At 37.8% G+C, this 20778-nt stretch overlaps 1 protein-coding gene across 1 annotated transcript in view; it reads left to right on the top strand.

Moving 5' to 3' along the window:
• LOC126370370 (C3 and PZP-like alpha-2-macroglobulin domain-containing protein 8) overlaps window positions 1-20778 on the top strand; it is a 170867-nt gene that overhangs the window by 18512 nt on the left and 131577 nt on the right. The window contains exons 2-3 of the mRNA XM_050015208.1: window positions 3709-3777; window positions 10902-11083. Coding sequence (XP_049871165.1) covers window positions 3709-3777; window positions 10902-11083 — 251 coding nt within the window. The remainder of the gene's footprint in view (window positions 1-3708; window positions 3778-10901; window positions 11084-20778) is intronic.

The following is a 20778-nucleotide window of genomic DNA, read 5'->3' as shown; positions in this document are numbered from 1 at the left end:
TAATTACATAAAGACTTAACTAAGTACATGGCAAATGGAGGCATTATCGCTTAAAGCGATTTCTTCCAGACAACCATAAGGAACAACAACATCGGTTGTGTCGTTACAACCGCCGCTTGTTTATTTGTTATACAAGGTATATCACTACACAGCCAAAACAGAGCACCACTAGAAAAACACATTATAATATCAAAGTTCTCTTCAACGAACTGTTCCGCTCTTACCAACAAAGTGACCTGTTTCGGTGTCAGGTCATTCCTGAAGCAATTTCCCCTCAAAGAGCTCAAGTGAAATTCTAAACAGTTTCGAGCAACATTTTTCTAAAGAATGGTAAATTATTACTGTGAAAGACAAGTCAATGGCGTCGATCTAAAGCCTCCAGGTCACTAGGTAGCGTGTACCGGAGAGGCGATGGTACATGAATAATTTATAAAGACATAATGAGCCTCCAGCTAGTCTTCACAGTACAGGAAATCTATGGCGAGGACGACCTTAAATCATTAAGGGGCAGAGGTGAAACTCGTGTCTTAGAAACTGTGATTTTGTTTTCAATGTGGGAGATTGTTGGGCGCTTTCGATGCTAATAAGATTATGGAGAACAATAATTGATGTTCGATTGAATCTTCTAATTGATGCAGTTATTGTTAATATACTCATCGACAATAATTCTTTTATCATATTAATTCGAAACGAGGGAATTTCCAAGCTAAGTTTAGCTAAAACAATATAGATGGCGTTGTAAAGTTTCAACGTAATAATTACCTATTTTCTCATTACTCGGGCACATACAATACAAAAACTCTTTATTGTAACTAAAATAAATATTAATTAAAACACATAAAAACGGGTTCTTACCGCGTTTAAATGGGGATATGAGACTCCCGATATTTCGACACTGTTGCAAGTGCCATGATCACGGGATGACTGATGAGATTGGAGTGGAGTAGGTAGATCCATAATTTTCTACGGGCAGACATACGGACGGCCTAATGTGGTGAAAAAACGTGAGGACACAGTGGTGCGGTTTGTCGTAGTGAGTTTGGTGCGAGTTCAGATGGTTCCGAACATTCCGATATCAAAAACATAAACAAGCGGCAAACAAAGAGGGTAGACAGATATGTCTGCCCGTAGAAAATTATGGATCTACCTACTCCACTCCAATCTCATCAGTCATCCCGTGATCATGGCACTTGCAACAGTGTCGAAATATCGGGAGTCTCATATCCCCATTTAAACGCGGTAAGAACCCGTTATTATGTGTTTTAATTATGATAATAACCGCGTAAACTTAAAACAATGTATAAAATAAATATTAAAGATAGTACATATAACAGGCGGCCTTATTGCTAAGGTAGCAATCTCTCCCGGGCAACCTTGAGGTATAGGAAATGAATTTAATAAAAGCTAGCATTATTCCAAAATACAATGTAATGGCAGAAGCGTATGTAAAAATAATTGTTACTTGATATTTGGACTTTTAATATGTACAAAATTATGTTAATTTAGAATTTTAATATGTGAAGGATGTAATTGTGCTTGGGTGTAATAAAAAGGGTCATCAATTATACACAAAAACAAAGATAAAAGATGTGTTTGTCTGTTATCCATGAAATTAGAAGATAAACGAAGAATAATATGTACGGGAAATTCCCTCATTGATTCAAAGAAACAAAACTTCCCAATGTTGGGGAGGGATCGTTCATTAATTAGAAGATGTACGAAGTATAACCGATTTTTTTTTTGCGTGTTGGCGGTCACTACCGGTGGCGTTTATTGCAGAGTGTGCGGTAGAGTTTGCCGCTCTAGGATTGGCTTGCACAGCCATGAAAGAAAGTGCATTTCTTCGAGGAAATGACGTCATAAATCGTCTGAAACAGACGTATAAGGCCAATGATGATGATGATGATGATGATGACCTTTATAAATTATATCCACCTGTATGGTAATCGCTCTTTATACTTTTAAAAACACGAGCACGGAGCTGCTTGCTAAAATCATCTAGCGGATTATTCCCGTTCTTCACAGGGTCCGCTTACCTAACCTGAAGATTTGACAGGTCCGGTTTTTTACAAAACCGACTGCCTGCGGACCTTCCAACCCCCAAAGGGAGAACCAGCCAAATACAGGTTATGTCATATACCTCCGAAATACATTTCTCGGGAATGTGGGTTTCCTCACAATGTTTTCCTTCACCGCTGAGCGCGTGATAATCATTTATGATCCAATCATGAATTCGAAAACAAACTCGACAATCATTGCTTTAGGCCTGTTGTGGATTCGGGTTTTTACGACGGCCACTGCGGATTATTTTGCATATTTTAATCAAAATCAAGAAATTTTCCCCGTACCTGTCAAATACGTAATGTAATCTAATTCGTTCGATCTCCGTCGGTCGCTAATATATTCTGAATTTCGATAACAATCAACAGACTCTCGAACGAGGCGTCGCAGAATCAATTTATCTTTGCTGTAAACGTGTCAGGTATTTTTACATTTCCTTTTTTATTCTTCTTCTATCGTGTGGGTCGTGAGGTGAACTACCAACCATGGAGTCAGGGTTACTATTGAGTCGCCAAGGCCCCTGATATGGCTCATGTAACTACTATTGTACTTACATCAGTAAGTAGTAACCGGGACCAACGGCTTAACGTGCCTTCCGAAGCACGGATCGTCTTACTTTCGGACAATCAGGTGAACAGCCTGTAATGGCCTAACTAAACTCTGATTTGTAATCTCTAGATCACAATGTGATTTTTGTAATACGTCCCCACCGGGATTCGAACCCGGGGCCTACGGATTGTGAGCCCAACGCTCAACCACTGGACCATGGAGGCCGTTAATGAACAGTTATAAATTGTGATCCCTTGCCGTCACGTATGGTACATAAGAATTTAACGCAAACCCACATAAACTGTCAGGATTATCGCTGGGACCATTACGTACCAAAACCAACATTGCTAATACATAATTAACACGTAGATATCCTTCCAATTACAGAAGACAACAACGTTACCTTTTCAGTATTTCACAGAAAGGTGTTTTGGGGTCCACACACTTACCGATTCTGACAAGGATGTGACTTGGGATCCTAACTCCAAATAGATTCAGAATGTTTAAAATATTCTACTCTTGAAAATATTGTTTTTTTTTTCTGTCAGCTATAAGTTCGGGGCAGAAGGCAAGAGGGAAACCACAGCTCCATTTTTCTCTGAAAAAATAGCATGGAGAATGCTACACCGACAAGAGCGTGGCTCTTAAATTAGTGATGATACAAAAGGTACAGTTTGGGTCTGCAATTGACGCTTTCTTATTTAAATTTTGACTAGAATTAAGGTACCGAACACCACACGTCTCCTTTATGCACACAACACAAATGCAGCAAATGTTAAAACACTTTTTGAATGAAGAATTCAACATACATTCATCGATAAATATTAATTAAATGATATAAATATATACAGTTGGTTAGGGTAAGAGGTTTTTTAAGTGTTAATGGTTTCGTTGTTAAAGTATTAATAGACTCAAATCAATAGTAACACTTCAACAGACAAATAAACTTTAATAGCGAGGGTGTTACGCGCTGGGTATCTTAATAAGCGGTTGACATTAGCATTCACAGATATTAGCATTTGACGCGACACGTTCCTTCAAACTGAGATCTAGGGTTGTCACGAGGTGGAGCCAATGACGTGAATTTGAATTCGACAGAAGACAAGCCTGCATTTGTGCCGATGCATTCGACAGCCAGACAGGTGAGGTGACGGACGTATCTCGTAGGTACGTATTTATGCCATAGAGTACTTAGGCACTTTTTAGATATGGACAATATAAAGTTAATAACTACCAGCCAGAGCTTTATTTAGGGTACGTGCGCCCCTAGGCTGCACCTGATGGCGTCCCATTTTCTTTCAAAATATGTTCAAAGATAAACTTGTTGAAGGTCAGTTTTCCTTTTTATAATCTACGTCATTATGTACAGTATTGTGGCTGAAGAGAAGAATAAAAAATAAGAAGAAACTGCAGCAGCGACATCTTTTAAATCAATGTAGGTACCTGTACATTACAAGTTATTAACTAATTAACTAACATAGACCTATTTATTAAGGCCAAGTTATAAGCTTTTGACGTGTACCTGCGTTAGTTGTAATTTGTATAGCTCTCGGCCAGTCCTCGCAGAATAGATATATCCCTGGTCTGGTGACAATGTTGCTAGTGATGGTGATATGAAATGAAAGTGAAATTTTAGCACTCATTGGTAGAATATAAAGTTTCCACTTAAAAGTTTTCCACAGAAAAGTTAAAAATGATCACTTTTTATTATTTTTAAAAGATAAACTGTACAGTGTAAAACCTTTCAGTAGGCGGGAAGCAAAAAGAGAACCAATCGGTACGTGTCGTGTTTCTAATCTTTATTTTGTAATTATAGATAACATTTGTAATTTAGGAAATCAAGATCTCCGAAATACATTCCCCATTCCGAAATCAAAATTCAAGCAAAAACCGCACACAGAGAATCCAAAAGGGACCTATCTCACCCTCTTACAGTGTAATACTGTCGTCCTTGCTTTATTTTCGTGTCATTTAAGCTGAACGAAAAAGGTTTAAGAAAATAAATTTAGCTGGGCGAGAAATATTCTGGTCACGTCGCTTAACTACGAGAGAATTGTATATCTAAAATAAAATGGGTTGCTTCAATTGCTTCTATGCTGGACCACACCCCGGACATTTCATACAAAACACCTCGTTTTATACAGACACTACACATTGACGTTATCGTACACGCATATCTGTGTGTGTGACGTCCTCACGTCTGTCGCTCATACGATTGAAGACTAAAGTAATACCGAGGGGGATGGGGTAAACCTAGCTCAACCGCTGGTGCAGAGCGGAGAGTTGCCGTTCTATAAGTAGTAATATTCCCTATTCTATGGCTGGATAGGTAGGTAATAAAATAAACAAACCATCTGCTTATTCTGGAAATGTTGTAATAACCAACAGGAATCTTGTCCTTTTTAAAATGATGGGTCATATTAGGGTAAGTAGTTGACAAGTCGAAAATGACGCGTTTGACAGACAAAGAAAACGGAATCGAAATTCGTTGAGAAATTAAATAGTTACATCTATCAGATATCCAGAAGTTATAAAGAAGCGGTCTGATCGTCCCCAAGTTAGTCTAGGTGACGTCACACTAAATTCAATGTGGCAACTCCTAAGAATTTTGGAGAAATATTTTCGTTTACAATTTTTCTGTGGTCAGGTTTTTTTGATATCGAGTCTTTGCCAAAGCTTTCGTCGAGCGATCGGTATTGATTAGTTAACCCAAGTCTTGGCAAGTGTCCATTTGTAGAACCTTTGTTATGCGGATTTGTAAGGACTTTGTTCTTAGTTCTTTTATGGACCGTCTGAAGTACTTGTATTGTACAATAAACGACTTTTATATAACACATATAAAGTACACAATTATCCGCTTACTTTGGTTAGGTACTATTAAGGGATCTATTCAATTAATTCTTTTATGTCTGTTCGTACTTTATTGCATGATAATTTTGTTTAGTTTTTGCCCCAATCACAATTGTTTAAAAATATAACAATTATTATAGAACCTCTTGAAATGAAGACGCAATCGTCAAGTGTAAATACAGGGTGTTAACGAATACTGAGGGAGATGAGTCAAACCATGATTCTGAGTTGATATCAAGTGGAATTTTCCATCGCAAAATTCATGTTTTTTGTGTTTTTAAATTATTTTCAATTATATACTTTTACAATAGAAAATTGCACTTGATATTAACTCGGAATAATGCTCTGAATCGTACTTCAAAATTTTCGTTACGATGTCACTAACACGATGTATAAGCTTGCGCGCGTTATGTTTTGGGTACGAGGTAGGTATAATATGTATATAAAAACTTAATCAAAATCAAATCAAATCAAATATACTTTATTGCACAAAACTAAAATTACAGCAATCAGACATAACACATGAATACAGTACAATTTGGGCGGCCTTATTGCTCTAGAGCAATTTCTTCCAGGCAACCACCAAAAGGAAACAAACATTTACAAACAACTTGGAAGCGGGATGGTGCAATAAAAATAAATAAAAAAAATACCTAAAAGTAAAACTAAAGTTAATATAATAAATACTCTATACTTAATCTATAAAATAATAATAGACTGTTGCCTATATAAACTTATGTAATATAATTATTTAAGTAGGCTTGACAACCTAGTCAAATAAGATAGGTGTTTTATAAAACGTGAAAACTATTGTTTTGGCGTTTGTATGGATATATTGCACATCGATCGATGCTATCACTAAAACAGTGTACTTATCTAATTAAACTTCAAAAATAAGTGATTAAAAAAGCTAGACTGATTTTTAAACATAGACTTCTATTTCTAGATTAGCATTTTATAATTTATCTTCTCCAGTCAAATACCCTATTGCAATACCACTTATAAACATCGAGGCAATAACATTGAATGAAACGCTTTCCTTTACTTAGCAAAATATAAATATAGAAACTCCTTAGAAAAGCAATACTGCAGTTAATACAGTAACTGATACCATTGGGAATAGTGGGTATGTGTTTATGAACAGGATTAGTCTGCTTCGAACGCGCAAAGTGGTTTGATAGAGAACGGGAATTGCTACGCGTTTGTGGTGTTATGTCTTTGGAAGTACGAGTATACAATAATAATATTATAGATACTTGTGAGCAATTGCTCGCTTCTTGATAGAGTGTCTTTCTAAAATATGAAATAAGCACCAAGACTGTAATATTCACTTTAAATATTCACGCGTTTTAATCTTCCTAGGGTTATCCCGTTTTTCGACGGGGTCCGCTTACCGAAACTTTAGAGTTGACATGTCCGGCTTTTTACGGAAGCGACTACCCTGTTTGACCTTCCAACCCGTGAAGGGAAAACCAACCCAATTCAGGTTAGGTGACATATCTCCGAAGCATTTCTTGGATACGTGGGTTTCTTCACGATGTTTTCCTTCATTGCTGAGCACGTGATAATCATTTATGATCCAAACATGAATTCGAAAAACGATTTCGAAAATCATAGGGTTAAATCATGGTCATGCTGGATCCGAACCTAAGACCTTACAGTGAGAGTCAACCGTTGTTGAGCTACCACGGCTGCGGCAAGTGAAAAATAATTAATAGCCATATTAATTTGTTTTTCCCGACGTTTCGGCAGCGTTGCAGCGACCGTGGTCTCGGGGTGACTGGCGAGGTGAATGATTGTCAGTTTTGTTTTTACCTTATTTAACATTTTAATCACGTATCGACCTGTTAAAAATATTTTTTACCAGAAGCAATTTTTAATTTTCATTGTGATTTTTTGTTCCTGTACCATGATTATTTTATAAACCTGCTATCACGACTCATACATATTTGCTTTCATTTGGTGCACCAAAAGTCACTGCTACTTTTCTGTTGACACTTGTGGCTCTACTTGCTTCATAACGCTCATATTCCCTATCTATCTATGGAGCCGTGTATATAAGGACTAATGCTCAGTGAAGCGACAATCAAACTGCAATCGTCTCCTAAACCACGCGCAGACCACATTTCAGCTCGCACCTCCTGAACAGGAATAAACCTGGAACTTGTTCCGTGTGTATTCGTAGAACATACCAGAACAAGTTAGAACCGGTTCTAACTTTGTTCCGCTGGGATCAAACGTGACGTCAGATGTTATGCTTACAGGATTTATCGGTAAAGATTGCTTCTGTTCGTGAGAACTATGAATTCTCCAAGATTGTTTTGCATGCGGGATCAGCTTGCTTTGTCGCCTTTATAACCAAAGTATGTGAGAAAAATGTCCTTACAAATATAAACCTATTGTGTTCTTTCACTTCGTGTTGGTGTTGCTATTGTTGCCATTGTTGTTATTGTAGGTCAGGTTAAAGAAAACATTTTATAAGTCTCCCACTTAAATTGTAACAGCCTCAGACATGCTGTTATTTTATACCTCTAAAATTGTCATGTAATTTAGACGAAGCAGTCATTTTGCAATTAAGACCTCTAATTTGACAACTGGAGGAAAATAAATGGGTTGAGAATTAAGTAAATCGTAAAAAATAATAAATGAATCGAAAAGGATCTATACCTAGTAGTATTATTAATTCAAAGAAGAGTAATGAAAAAATATGGCCCAATAACTGTTCTTTTAAAAAACATAATTAGGTGCCTACCACATAAAAAAACGTCTTTACCTTTTTATTGATTAGGTTTTAGGATTTAGGTAGGTATGTGAGCTGCCTTTTCATTGCGATACCTACTTAAGTTATTTACTAAGGAATTGTCGTCAACCTAGATTATTCCTTGTGACTGGCCATCCAATGTCCACAGAACAAACAATCTAACGGACTTCAATGCACTGCAGATATGAAGTTGTAGAAACAAGTCTTTGTTGGAAACTGAAATAAAACTGGGTCCAAGTTAAAGCAGAACAACAGTGACCCAGAAATGACAATAGCATGTCCGATTCCAAACGTTATATAAAATGGCCGTCTGTTTTCCACGAATAACTTTTTTGTGTGGAAGAAAGATTTTGTCAATGAGTTCAATAATGGTTCTTTCAACGTAATTCATGACGACAAAATAAATGTATTTTCATCTCAAATGAGGATTCTCAACAAAGTTAGTTTTTCGCTTTAGGATGAATTTTGAGTTATTAAAGAATTCTTCCTTTTATACGTTGCGGTCACTAAGATTTTTTCTTTTATCCTGAAGAAAGCTGCCGCTGCGGAAAGACCTTCTATTATTTATTTCTCTTTCAATTCTGCGCGAACGCCAGCCAAGCGGAAACGCTGTACTCTAGAATACAGTATTTTTTCGCTACAATGCAAAATATTTTTCGACAAACGAAACGAACAAGAACCTTTCTGTCGTTGTGGTAAAAGCTACTGTAAAATAAAAAGGTTGGATCACAGTAGGATATCCTCGAATGGATATGTTCGACACATCAAGCTGTACCCTTATCAAACGGACATATATTATGGACCCATTCGTCTTTGTAAATATATTTTTTTCTACCAAAATACAGATCGTCTCTGAGGTCTCTATTTTCAGTTATTTGAAGGGAAGAGCTTTTCTGTTTTACAAATCGTCCTTTTTTGTTACGAACCGGTTGTGGACTAGCTCAATATTTGTCATCCTTTTTACCTTTTCGTTGGTTTATGTTATTTCACCAGCTGCTTTTTCAATTGTTTCTCATTAATTAGTGAAAGTGAATACGAACAAATATTTTAAACAACAGATATCGTTACAGAACACCAATGCAGTTGATATTTTCAATTAAAATGGAGTAATGGAGACGTTAATACTAAAGTCAACAATCTCCAACTACACGTCACAGAAGACAATCCAAAAAACGGAATTATTAATCCAAATGAAAATACTTAAAGATCTCATTTATTCGTTTAAAACTAACTAATCAGTATCAGAAACTCAAACAAACAGTAGGCACGAGATCTCTGAAATTGTGAACAAACAAGAACAGACACGGACGGTTTCGTCAAACAAAATTTAGTGCCGCGTGTAGGGAAGGTATCAATTGGCTTATAGTATGGAGAGGGTAGCTCCGATGGAATTTGTTTTCGATCGCTGTATTAGGGACTAAAGTCTTAGAATGCTTAAAAGATACTGAAAGTTGTGCAATTCATTTCTGAAAAAGTGTTTTGTTAACTTCCGTGACGTGGTATATTTATGAGTAGTAGTAGACTTTGTAGTTTTAGAATGTTTTTTGTTAATGGTTGTGGTTGTTGTTACACAATTAATATTTTTTGTAATCTCGAAAAAAAAGACGTATTATATGCGTCATGCGTCACACCTATATTTCCAAAGGATTAGGCAGAGGTGTATTAGTTAGTACTTGTACTTCTCGCTAGCTGTTAAAGTACCTATGAAGAGGTGGAGACACTACTCGTGCCTTTGGTATAAATTAAACTCACCCAATTTAAATAATATAATGTATTTGACATATTAAAACACACACACACATACACAAATTTTACTTCTATTGTTTATGTTCTTTTATTTTATTTTTATTGTTTTGTTTAAATTTCTATGGCATTAAAATATTTCTTTATTGATAATAACAAACACTGGAAGAGCGGAGTTTTTCCTGACACAGGCAATTTGTTGCAATAAACTAATGTACGACTGAATTTATAAATATACATTTTTGTTTGTTTGTTTGTTTGAAGTCCCATTAAAGGGCGAGCCTATTTCCATTTATCGGACACAAATATTAGAAACCACGTGATATCAATTATCTATGATACAAAGATAAAATCAAGTCATGAAGTCGAAAATTATAATCTTATCTTATCTTATTTAGCCTATACGATCCCACTGCTGGGCAAAGGCCTCCCCTTGATTTTTCCACTCCTCTCGACTTTGAAAATTATAATAATTACAATAAAATTTAAGGAGTATAAAACCAGATGCACAGAAAACAAGAAGTGTCAAAGGCGTCGTGAAATAATATCCAACTTGGTCCTATTAAAGATACATCGGGTCTCATCACTCGTCTCGCCAAACAGAATTCAGTATTCAACTCGCAAAGTGCGGAGGCAAATACAATAATTTGTACGTGTCGTCACGATTTGTCGCACTGCAGCAGCTGGTTTAGAGAATTTTCAATACACTCGCCCGAAGTCAAGTCCAATGTACCCAAAGTGTACCCAGATTTGAGACTCAACGCAATAAATTTTGCTTCACTTGACTCTAATAGAGTTTATGTCAACAAAATTGTATTAAATTTCGGAGCAATTGGGTTTTCCTCGAATTTCATGTTGGGAAGTTCGTGGCATCTAGTTTATTTCGAATACATCTGTACTTATTACTTTTTTGATAACATTAATCTTTCTCCCACAGAGGCTTCTCAGTGGTGGCTCCTGAGGTGGCAGTACCGGGGAAGACCACCGCTGTCCTCGTCACTCTTCATGGAAGAGCTGGTGATGGCACGTTGGACCCTCTCAACGTGACCGTCCGGCTGGAGACTCAGGATGAAGACAATGATGTGAAGTTGTTGACTACGGCGAGTCAGATGGTTACAGGTGAGTCTGGCAATATTATGGTGATTTAAAGTTGCTTGTTTGGGCAGAGCAAATAAGTATACATATAGGTACGGGGTCTGTTCCCACGTTACGTACATACACAAACAAATACATACATAAGTAAGCAGAGACTATGGAATTCCATTTGCTTTGATCTTGACACAATTCTCTTGCTCCCTTCATATTCATCAATCGTTTCATACACGAACGCCGGTTCAGAGTAAAGTGGACTAAACCTTCTCTAAGGACATCTCTAATATGTACGTCTTTCTTACACAAATACCTATTATAAAGTGAAAAAATACACTTGCATGAGGTAGGAGTCAATCTTTGGAATATGCTGGATGGATTTAATGAAATCATCCGCGAATTGAAAGATACTTTAGCCTTGAGTAATACAGGCTAGTTTTCATTTTGAATTCTATAAGAAGATTTATAAAATCAGAGGTCAAGTGCTAGTAAGTCATAAATGAAATCGTTTCGTGATTCCAATTGTGAAATTATAGTACAATAATTGTAAAATATTACTAAAAAATAAACAATAATACTATGTACGTATAGAAAGGACAGTCTCCGTTCAGAGCTGGATTTACTTCAAGGGTGGGGGGGGACATTTTAGTCTATTTAAGCCATTCGGTAAGGACGTGATATTTGTGTGAAATATCCAGGCTGTGATGTTACTATAGAACCTTTTTTATTTATTTATTTTTGGAAAACCAACAGCTACTTTAAACAATATACATATAGGATTGACAATATTTGAAACAAACTTGCACTACCTGAAAACATTACTTTAACCCTCGTTCCCTTTACACAAGTTTTCTTTGACAATTTCCGAGTAAAGTACATAGACGGTTGACTAATACCGTGCGAAATGAAAGCTGCGCTTAGCTCTATAAATAGAGGGATAGGAATAGAAAATGTCTGAGAAATTAATAAGATTTCCAATCATTCAGAGTTGGAGCTATCTGTTGAAGTAATAACTGGCGCTGTAAAATCTCATTTTGCTCCTCAGACGCCCCTATTGAGAACTCAAGTTATTGGCAGGAGATATGAATTGCGTTCAAAGTGCATATACCGGAAAAATATTCGCTTTTCACGCAAATATTGCGACTTAGTGTAGAGGCTCTGTTGTACTGCAAGCGATAAAGGAATACCTGATGAATCATAATAATATTAAATACCAATTAAAGCTCATTTCCAAATTAATTAATAAGGAGCTCGGTGGCGCAACGGTAATCGCGCTCGGTCTGCGATTGTTGAAGTTAAGCAACTTTCGCAAAGACCGGTCATAGGATGGGTGACCACAAAAAAAAGTTTTCATCTCGAGCTCTGCTGCTTTGGAAGGCACGTTAAGCCGTTAGTCCCAGCTGCATTAGCAGTCGTTAATAACCATCAATCCGCACTGGGCCCGCGTGGTGGTTAAGGCCCGTTCTCCCTATCCATCCATAGGGAAGGCCCGTGCCCCAGCAGTGGGGACGATAATGGGCTGATGATCCTTGCGGGGGTCCTAGTCCCCGTGGGTGTGTCAGGAACTGGGACCGTTCCCGCTCTCATAAAAATGTATATAAATGTATTTAGAGACGGCACGGCACCTCCATGTATTGCGATGACGTATTCTTTTACCATGGAGATAATGGTGTCAAGCTCCAAAGCATTATTTTATGACAGCCAAGAACGCGAAGAATAAAAAGATCATCTTCGCTTATTCTTATTCTTTTAACGCTTTCGCTGCTCGCTTCCAACAGGGCACATACCTTACTGACAATTTGCCAAGTATACTTGTACCGTAAGACGGTTACGTTGCCTTCTGCGACGTAATAAAACTGGTAACGGATGCCGTCAAGTATTGAGATTCAGTTTGAATTTAAATCACTTTATTGTATATTCGAGATACCGAGTTGCATCTTAAATCTGTTTGAAAGAGACGTTTAGAAGGAATGTTGTATCTGTCAGTTGATGTATCTAGTTATATTTTCTTCAGCTGAATGCTGTCGAAGTTTACTTATATTTTACGCTTCTTTTAAGTGACTTCAAGAGAGGAGGCTATTGTGGTATAAAAATAAGATAGCAAACACACTACCTAACACTAGCAAGCAAACCTCACACCTCCTCCCGCCTATACAACACTGCCTTCGTTACATTATTTTGTTTTTAACAACCACTAGTTTTTTAACACAATACATATCATAACATAAGCTCATTACTGTATTCTCAATTAGTGAAGCCAGAGGTTCATCTATCACAACTAAGTTCCCACGCACCACGGGTAGTCTTTTTTTTATTTTATTTGTGATGCAACTATTAAGAGAGACAGAAGCTCTATTTTCAAATATTTTCAGAATGTGATACTTAGCTTCAAAGCAATTTTATATACTTATTCAAAGAGGGAATATCATCACTAATTTAAGAGCCGCGCTCCTGTCGGTGTAGCATTCTTCATGCTGCTTTTTAGGGAAAATAGTGCAGTGGTTTCCCTATTGCCTTCCGCTCCGCAGTACTCTGTCGGACGCGAGTGGGATGGCGCCCAGAGTAGTCTATTTCAAAGCCGTACTAGGACTCCTGACCTACGCCCTTGAATATTACTGACTGTTATTGCTGCCCTCTGTCTGTCCTGCCCCTTTCGTCCTGCATTGCCGTACCGATGGCTAGTATAAAAACTCGGTGCCCATTTGTTTGGGTACAGAAGTAATCCTCACATGAGGGAACCTACAATAAAACGTAAGTTTTCCTAACGAAGGAATATTTTATAATATTATCAAATAGGTTCCAAAATTCTGTAATTTGTTTCTTTTGTCTATGTATGTACCCCGACTAGGATTATTGCCTTAAAAATACTTTCAGTGTAGGTGCTAGTATAAAAGTAACGAAACTGAAACGTTCTAAGATTAATACCTCGTTGTAGCACTTTCCACATTTTCTGTAAGTATAAAGAAAACTAGTTCAATAAAGTTCTCGGCGAATATTCTTCACGTATTTTCGGATCTAAACCTCAAAGGACTAGACTAGACGTCGTCATAATAAGCTGAAAAGTTAGTGTCATAAAACTTCTTTATGAAAATGTAAAAGGAAAAGTTTTCATAGTAGAATAGTGGTTGAACTAAAAATATGGATGGTTGAGTTTGCTTATGAAATAATGCTAGTGTAAGTACGTAATATACCGAAAGACCTAACCCTGTTGTCACATTGGTCGCTTACTTGCCATGTAAACTATAATCGAGATAAATAGCTGGTCTATAGGCGCACCCCGGACACTTCATACAAAAAACCCCGTTTCACACAGACACTACACATTGAAGTTATCGTACACGCGCACCTGTGTGTGTGACGTCGACGCCCATACGATTGAAGACTAAATTAAGATGGGGGTAAATCTAGCTCAGTCTCTGATGGGAAGCGGAGAGTTGTCGTTAGTATTATTCCTTGTTCTATGACTCCATATAAAAATGTCATTTCATACCACATATTGCCTAATGTGTGAGTGCGAACGAGACAGAGTCTCCCATACGGTGCGAGGCGGAGTTACTGTTATAAAATTATGTATATTTAGCTTCATTTTATACAGTTTTTTTATATTGGAGCGAAATTTCAACGATCTGTAAAAATATATATTTTAAAAACTTCAAAATATTTCCGCAACAGCATATTTTCAAGAAAACACCTCGAAAATGTTTATTCTAAACCAGAATTCCGGATAAATATCGGTTGGCGGTGACAAAAGAAATCCAAGCGCGGTTTTATGTTTTACGGTATTTTTGGACATATTTCGTCTGTTTTTGTGCAGTTTTTATTTAAGGCAGCATACTTTACTGTCCGTTTTGTATATAAGGTCTGCATAAAGGTCATGCTGCATATTATGTTTTCTCTAACACAATATAAAACAGTACCTACGACACGACAATAGATGGCGTTAGTAATTTATTAGAACGCGGTATCGACATTGTATTAGATTCTAATAAGAAGATTTCATACATTTATGTCATTGAACTTCGCTTCGCGAACGTCGAGAATGAAACTACTAGGATTGTCATTAAATTAAGATCCCTACCCAGGCTTCTTTTGCCTACCTCTAGGTGGACTATCATACGACTCCATAGTATAAGAAAACCAGGTATGCTCAAGCCTATGACAAGCCGCTATTACTAGCTCATTGATGACGTAAGTGATACCATTAATGTTTATGTAATCCCGATGAAAACATACCACAAAAATCACTTTGTGATCCCTAGTTTGGTTAGGATATTACAGGCTGATCACCTGATTGTCCGAAAGTAAGATGATCCGTACTTCAAGGCACGTTAAGCCGTTGGTTCCGATTACTACTTACTGATGTAAGTTACTGGTCGTTACATGAGCCATGTCAGGGGTCTTTGGCGGCTCAAGCGTGACCCTGACACCATGGTTGATAGGGTTGGTAATCTACCTCACAACCCACACGATATAAGAAGAATGTTTATGTACTATTTTAATTGTCGTTATGTACTTATACTTACTTTGGAAACAACAAAGAAGCTTGATAACTCAAAGGTTTGTCGTCGTAAGAAATATAATTATTTTCTTTCACAGAGTCTCTTGTTTATATTTTCTTCATGCTCTTGTATTAAAACTGCCTTTGAAGGTAACACAAAAATCTCGTTGAAGATCTTTTAAATTATTTGTAAACGGAGCTATTCAATATTTGTAATAGGTTTATTTACGCATTTCAATGATAAATCTACAATCAAAAGGTCGATGGGCTAGATCATTGACCTCATAACTCACGCGAGAGAAGAAGATTACATTCTATTTGGTACGTTAATGTATGTATGTACAAAAAATAACTAAATCATCATCATTATCCCGTTTTTCACAGGGTTCGCTTACCTAACGTGAAGATTTGACAGGTCCGGTTTTTTACAGAAGCGACTGCCTGTCTAACCTTCCAACCTGCGAAGGGAAAACCAGTCCAATACAGTTTAGGTCATACACCTAAGAAAATGCATTTCTCGAGAATGTGGGTTTCCTCACTGGGCATGTGATAATCATTTATGAGCCAAACATGAATTCGAAAACAAATTTGACAATCATTGGTTTAGGCTTGTCCTTGATTCGAACCTGCGACCTCAAAGTGAGAGGCAAGCGTTCTACCAACTGGGCTAACACCGCTAGCTACCGCTACCGCTTCCAAAAAAGGCTAATTTCTTGTGCAGATGGCGACTTCGTCCTTCGTAATTGTGTCGTAAAATTTCAAATATCTCGGCTACTCTTCACATTCTCCCTAAAGAATCCCTTTCATTGCGTATTCCGTTTGAACTTTATTTGCTTGACCCTCATCAATATGCATTTAGGTCGCTCAGCGTATCAGCGATACAACCAAATAGACGCCTAATGTTTGAGTTTTCGCAAATAATTCATAATTACCTGAAACTCCGTTGTAGCCCTGTTCGGACAACGCGCAAATGGGGACATCGACGAAATCACTTTGTGAGACTGTCCTTTGTTTGGTAAGGACTTTTCAGGCTTGAATCACCTGATTGTCCGAAAAAGTAAGATGATTCCGTGCTTCGGAGGGCACGTTAAGACGTTGGTCCCGGCTATGAGCCGTAAAAACACCTCCACCAACCCGCATTGGAGCAACGTTGTGGAGTATGCTCTATACCCCCTCCGGTTGAGGGGAGGCCTGTGCCCAGCAGTGGTACGTATATAGGCTGTTTATGTGTTATGTGAGTCTGAATTCACGTTTGGATAATAATATATAATTGATATCACGTGGTTTTCAGTATCTGTGGCCGGTTAATGGCAATAGGCCTGCCCCTATTACATAGAACTCCAACATGGTTCGTTGCGCCTTTCTGTATCTGTTGTCCTTAATTACGTATCTTGTGTCCATTGTACCTACTCAATAAAGTATTTTATCTATCTATCATAGCGGGCGAGGATTGGGTCTTCTATCATGTGGGTTGTAAGGTGGATTACCAACCCCACCAAACCTGGTGTCAGAGTTATTATTGAGTCGCCATAGGCCCCTGACATGACGCATGTAACGACTACGTACTTACATCGATAAGTAAGTGGATTGCGTGTACGGTCACGAGCATTAATATGTATACACTTTGGTACCATGTCACATTAACTTTTTTGACAAATTGAACTGTAAATTTCACTAAATGTCAAATATGTTAGTGCGAAGTCCTGAAGTTGGTACATTATATTGCTCATGACTGTATATACTTTATGCCTCTGCAAAGAGTCATCATCACCAGCGCATTAACGTCCCCACTGCTGGGGCACGGGCCTTCCCTATAGATGGATAGGGAGATCGGGCCTTAAACTACCACGCGGGCCCAGTGCGGATTGGTGGCTATTAACGACTGCTAATGCAGCCGGGACCAACGACTTAACGTCCTTTCCGAAGCACGGAGGAGCTCGAGATGAAAAGACTTTATTTTTCTGCAAAGGGGTAGCTCTTTGGAGATACAGGCGTGATACTATACTACATGTCTGAAGCGGGCAGTGAGGAAAGTGCCCGGATTGGCTCACTCAAAACCAAGATCACGTAAGCGGGCGCGCAATTGCGGCGTTGTCCGGCACCATATTATCTGTCAGTTGTATTGATATAACCCATTCATCTGTCATTACGAGTCTAGACGTCATATCGTCGATGCTCCCAGCAAGTTTATGCTTCTTGCAATCATTATTCTACTCGTCAAAAGGAAATGACGACTTTACGTATTTCTCCTCTGTTTCTTTCTCCTTACTTATTGTTTGCTGTTTTTTTTTTATTTTAAGTGTGGCGGACCATAAACAGTCATTTATATTTGTTTACTTAAGGTTAAAAAATATGTTTCCTCTGCTGAGCTTTGTTGCGTAGGCGTATAATAACAGAATCGTATGAAGTGTCTCTGATATATCTGTTACTAATTCTTTGTAGCTAATAAATAAATTAAAAAAAAAGTTGTCACAGGGTCCGCTTTCCTAACCTGAAGATTTGATTAGTCCAGATTTTTGCAAAAGTGACTAACTTGATTTTAAACTTGAATATTAAGCCTGACCTTCCAACCCGCGAAGGGAAATCCAGCACAATTTTATTCAGGTTGGCTCGCATTGGCTGTCAAATAAACAACAGTGAGCCCTGTAAGGCAATAGTAGAAATATTAAAGAGAAAATTGGTTTATTACTTCTGAAGGCAATTCAATGTTCAAAAGATTTTCTCGGTCCTGTCATACTAAATCCCTGCTCTAGAGTCTAATGAGGGACTTAAAAAATAATACAGAAGGCGCTGTTGAGATTTAACCTGATAATTATGTATTTTCTCATTACTCGGGTACATAATTATTAAAAAATACAATCTAAATGCAGAAGCCTATATAAAAATAACAGTTCTTTGATATTTGGATCACAATGTTGCTACTTATATTGCTTCTTTTTATTTTGAATAATAATGGGTAGAAGATGCATAATTGTGCCTGGGTGTAATAAAAAGAGTCATCATTTATACCCAAAAACAAATATAAAAGATGCATAATGTTATCCATGAAATTAGAAGGTTAAACAAAGGAAAATCTTTACAGAGACATCTATGTTGTTTTTGAGGAACGTCGTCTAAAAAGTTCCTCATTCTTTAATTTTTTCTTGCGTAAAATACAACGCTAAATAATCTAAACACCTACGCAGTAGCACTACCAACCTAAACATATATCAATTTAGCTGTGCTGGAACGAAGCCATGGCTCGGATAGATGTACTTTTGATACGTGGAACAGAAAAGAACAATCTCGGCACCAACATTTGTCTCCGTCAAGTTGTCGGAACTGGCCCGGTCCGTTGGCACGCCCGTTCTGTTCCACTCATGTAAACTTAGTCCAAAGTTATAACTTCAAGTTTTAAAATTTCTCGAAACATAACGTCTTTCTAAAAGCGGAGAAACCATGCGAGGAATAAAGAGTAGCCTGGTTGAATTGGATGGAGGAGTGGTTGGGGGTAATTTGTGAAAGTGTGGTTACAATAGAAATTTTATTTAATTAAACATTAAAGAATTGGCAACGTATTGGCCAAGACTATTATTTTTGAATACGCCAACTTGACCCGCACAGAAGAACATAAGCCAAATGGGGTAGTGAGAAGTACATCCATCGGAAGACGAACTGAGCATCCACACCTCATCAAGCTTTCGCAGAGAAGAAAGATTAAAGAATTCTATTCAGGCATCTATCGTTATTTAAGATTGATAAGATATTACAAACAAATGCAAAGTTATATACATTGAATAAATTCACGTTCGTAATCCCCAATGGGGTCGGCTGCGCCACAAGTTAGCAAAAGCCCACCTGCGGAAACTTTTGACAGGAAGACCTAGGATGGATACGATGAAACATTTTGTTGTGAGAGAGGATTAGCTCATCCAACGTATTACGGTCCATTATGTTTCAAGGGATATATACAGTAAGTATTCCATTTTTACCATGACACATTCGTTTAAAAATATAAGTTAAGAACATATCAAATTTCACGGAAATAAGAAGCATCGTGTGTGCCAAGAAAGAACTTTTATCTCGATGAGAATGCAGTTTGCCATTGCAGTAGATAAATCTTGGAGAAAAATGACTTTAGCACCGACTGAAAACATTAAGGCGATACTTAACGTTTAGGAGAAGATTGATTGCTACTTACTTGAACTTTAGTACTTACTGTATTCCATGCTTTATTATAATAACATTAACGACTTGCCCTGGCTTCTCTTGGACTCTTGGGTACATTTTTAGCGTTAGCACAGAATATACAACCTACCTATTACGGCCTCCGTGGTCCAGTGGTTGAGCTCACAATCCGGAGGTCCCGGATTCGATTCCCGGTCGTGACATATCACAAAAATCACTTTGTCATCCCTAGTTTGGTTAGGACATTACAGGCTGATCACCTAATTGTCTGAAAGTAAGATAATCCGTGCTTCGGAAGGCACGTTAAGCTGTTGGTCCCGGTTACTACTTACTGATGTAAGTACGTAGTCGTTACACGAGTCATGTCAGGGGCCTTTCGGGGCTCAATAGTAACCCTGGCACTACGGTTGATGAGGTTGATAATCGATCTCACCACCCACACGATAGAAGAAGTACCTATTAAGTATAGAAGAGACACACTCCGCCCCGCACCAATTCGAGCTTGGATTGAGCTTGATTTAACTTATTCTCCAATGGGGGTCACTTTACTCTATTTAAGCTGCTAAGGAGCAAGAGACCGAACTGGATGTCTTGCTCTAACGCACGGGGAAAGGCGACACCCAGTAAGAACGTTTTTTTATGGACTGTCCGAGTAGTGCTTATTCATCTTCTTTGAAGTCAACTGTGGAGATGTGCGGTCAGTAGACCACATCAAAATCCTTGTTTGTGTTTGTGGTGGTTCGTGGTCCTTGACAGAGTACTGCGGGGCGGAAGGCAGGAGGGAAACTACTGCCCTATTTTGCCCTAAGAAAGTAGCATGGAAAATGCTGCACCGACAAGAGCGTGGCTCTTAAATTGATGATGATGATGTGGTCCTTGATAATTTAGTTCCAAATAACATATAGGATTGATTTGTTTGGCAGGCATATATGGCTATTGTATTAAACGACGTTTGAATATTTGTATGATCAATAAATCAGTAGCACCAGTGAGGGATTACAGCTTTTGCAATTAAACACGTTTTGGCTACATATAAATGTATTTGGATTCATGTGTTTGT

This window comes from Pectinophora gossypiella, chromosome 10, assembly GCF_024362695.1.
Source record: "Pectinophora gossypiella chromosome 10, ilPecGoss1.1, whole genome shotgun sequence".
NCBI lineage: Eukaryota > Metazoa > Arthropoda > Insecta > Lepidoptera > Gelechiidae > Pectinophora > Pectinophora gossypiella.
The sequence above is the reverse complement of the archived record's forward strand: the minus strand, read 5'-3'. Positions and strand labels throughout refer to the sequence as shown.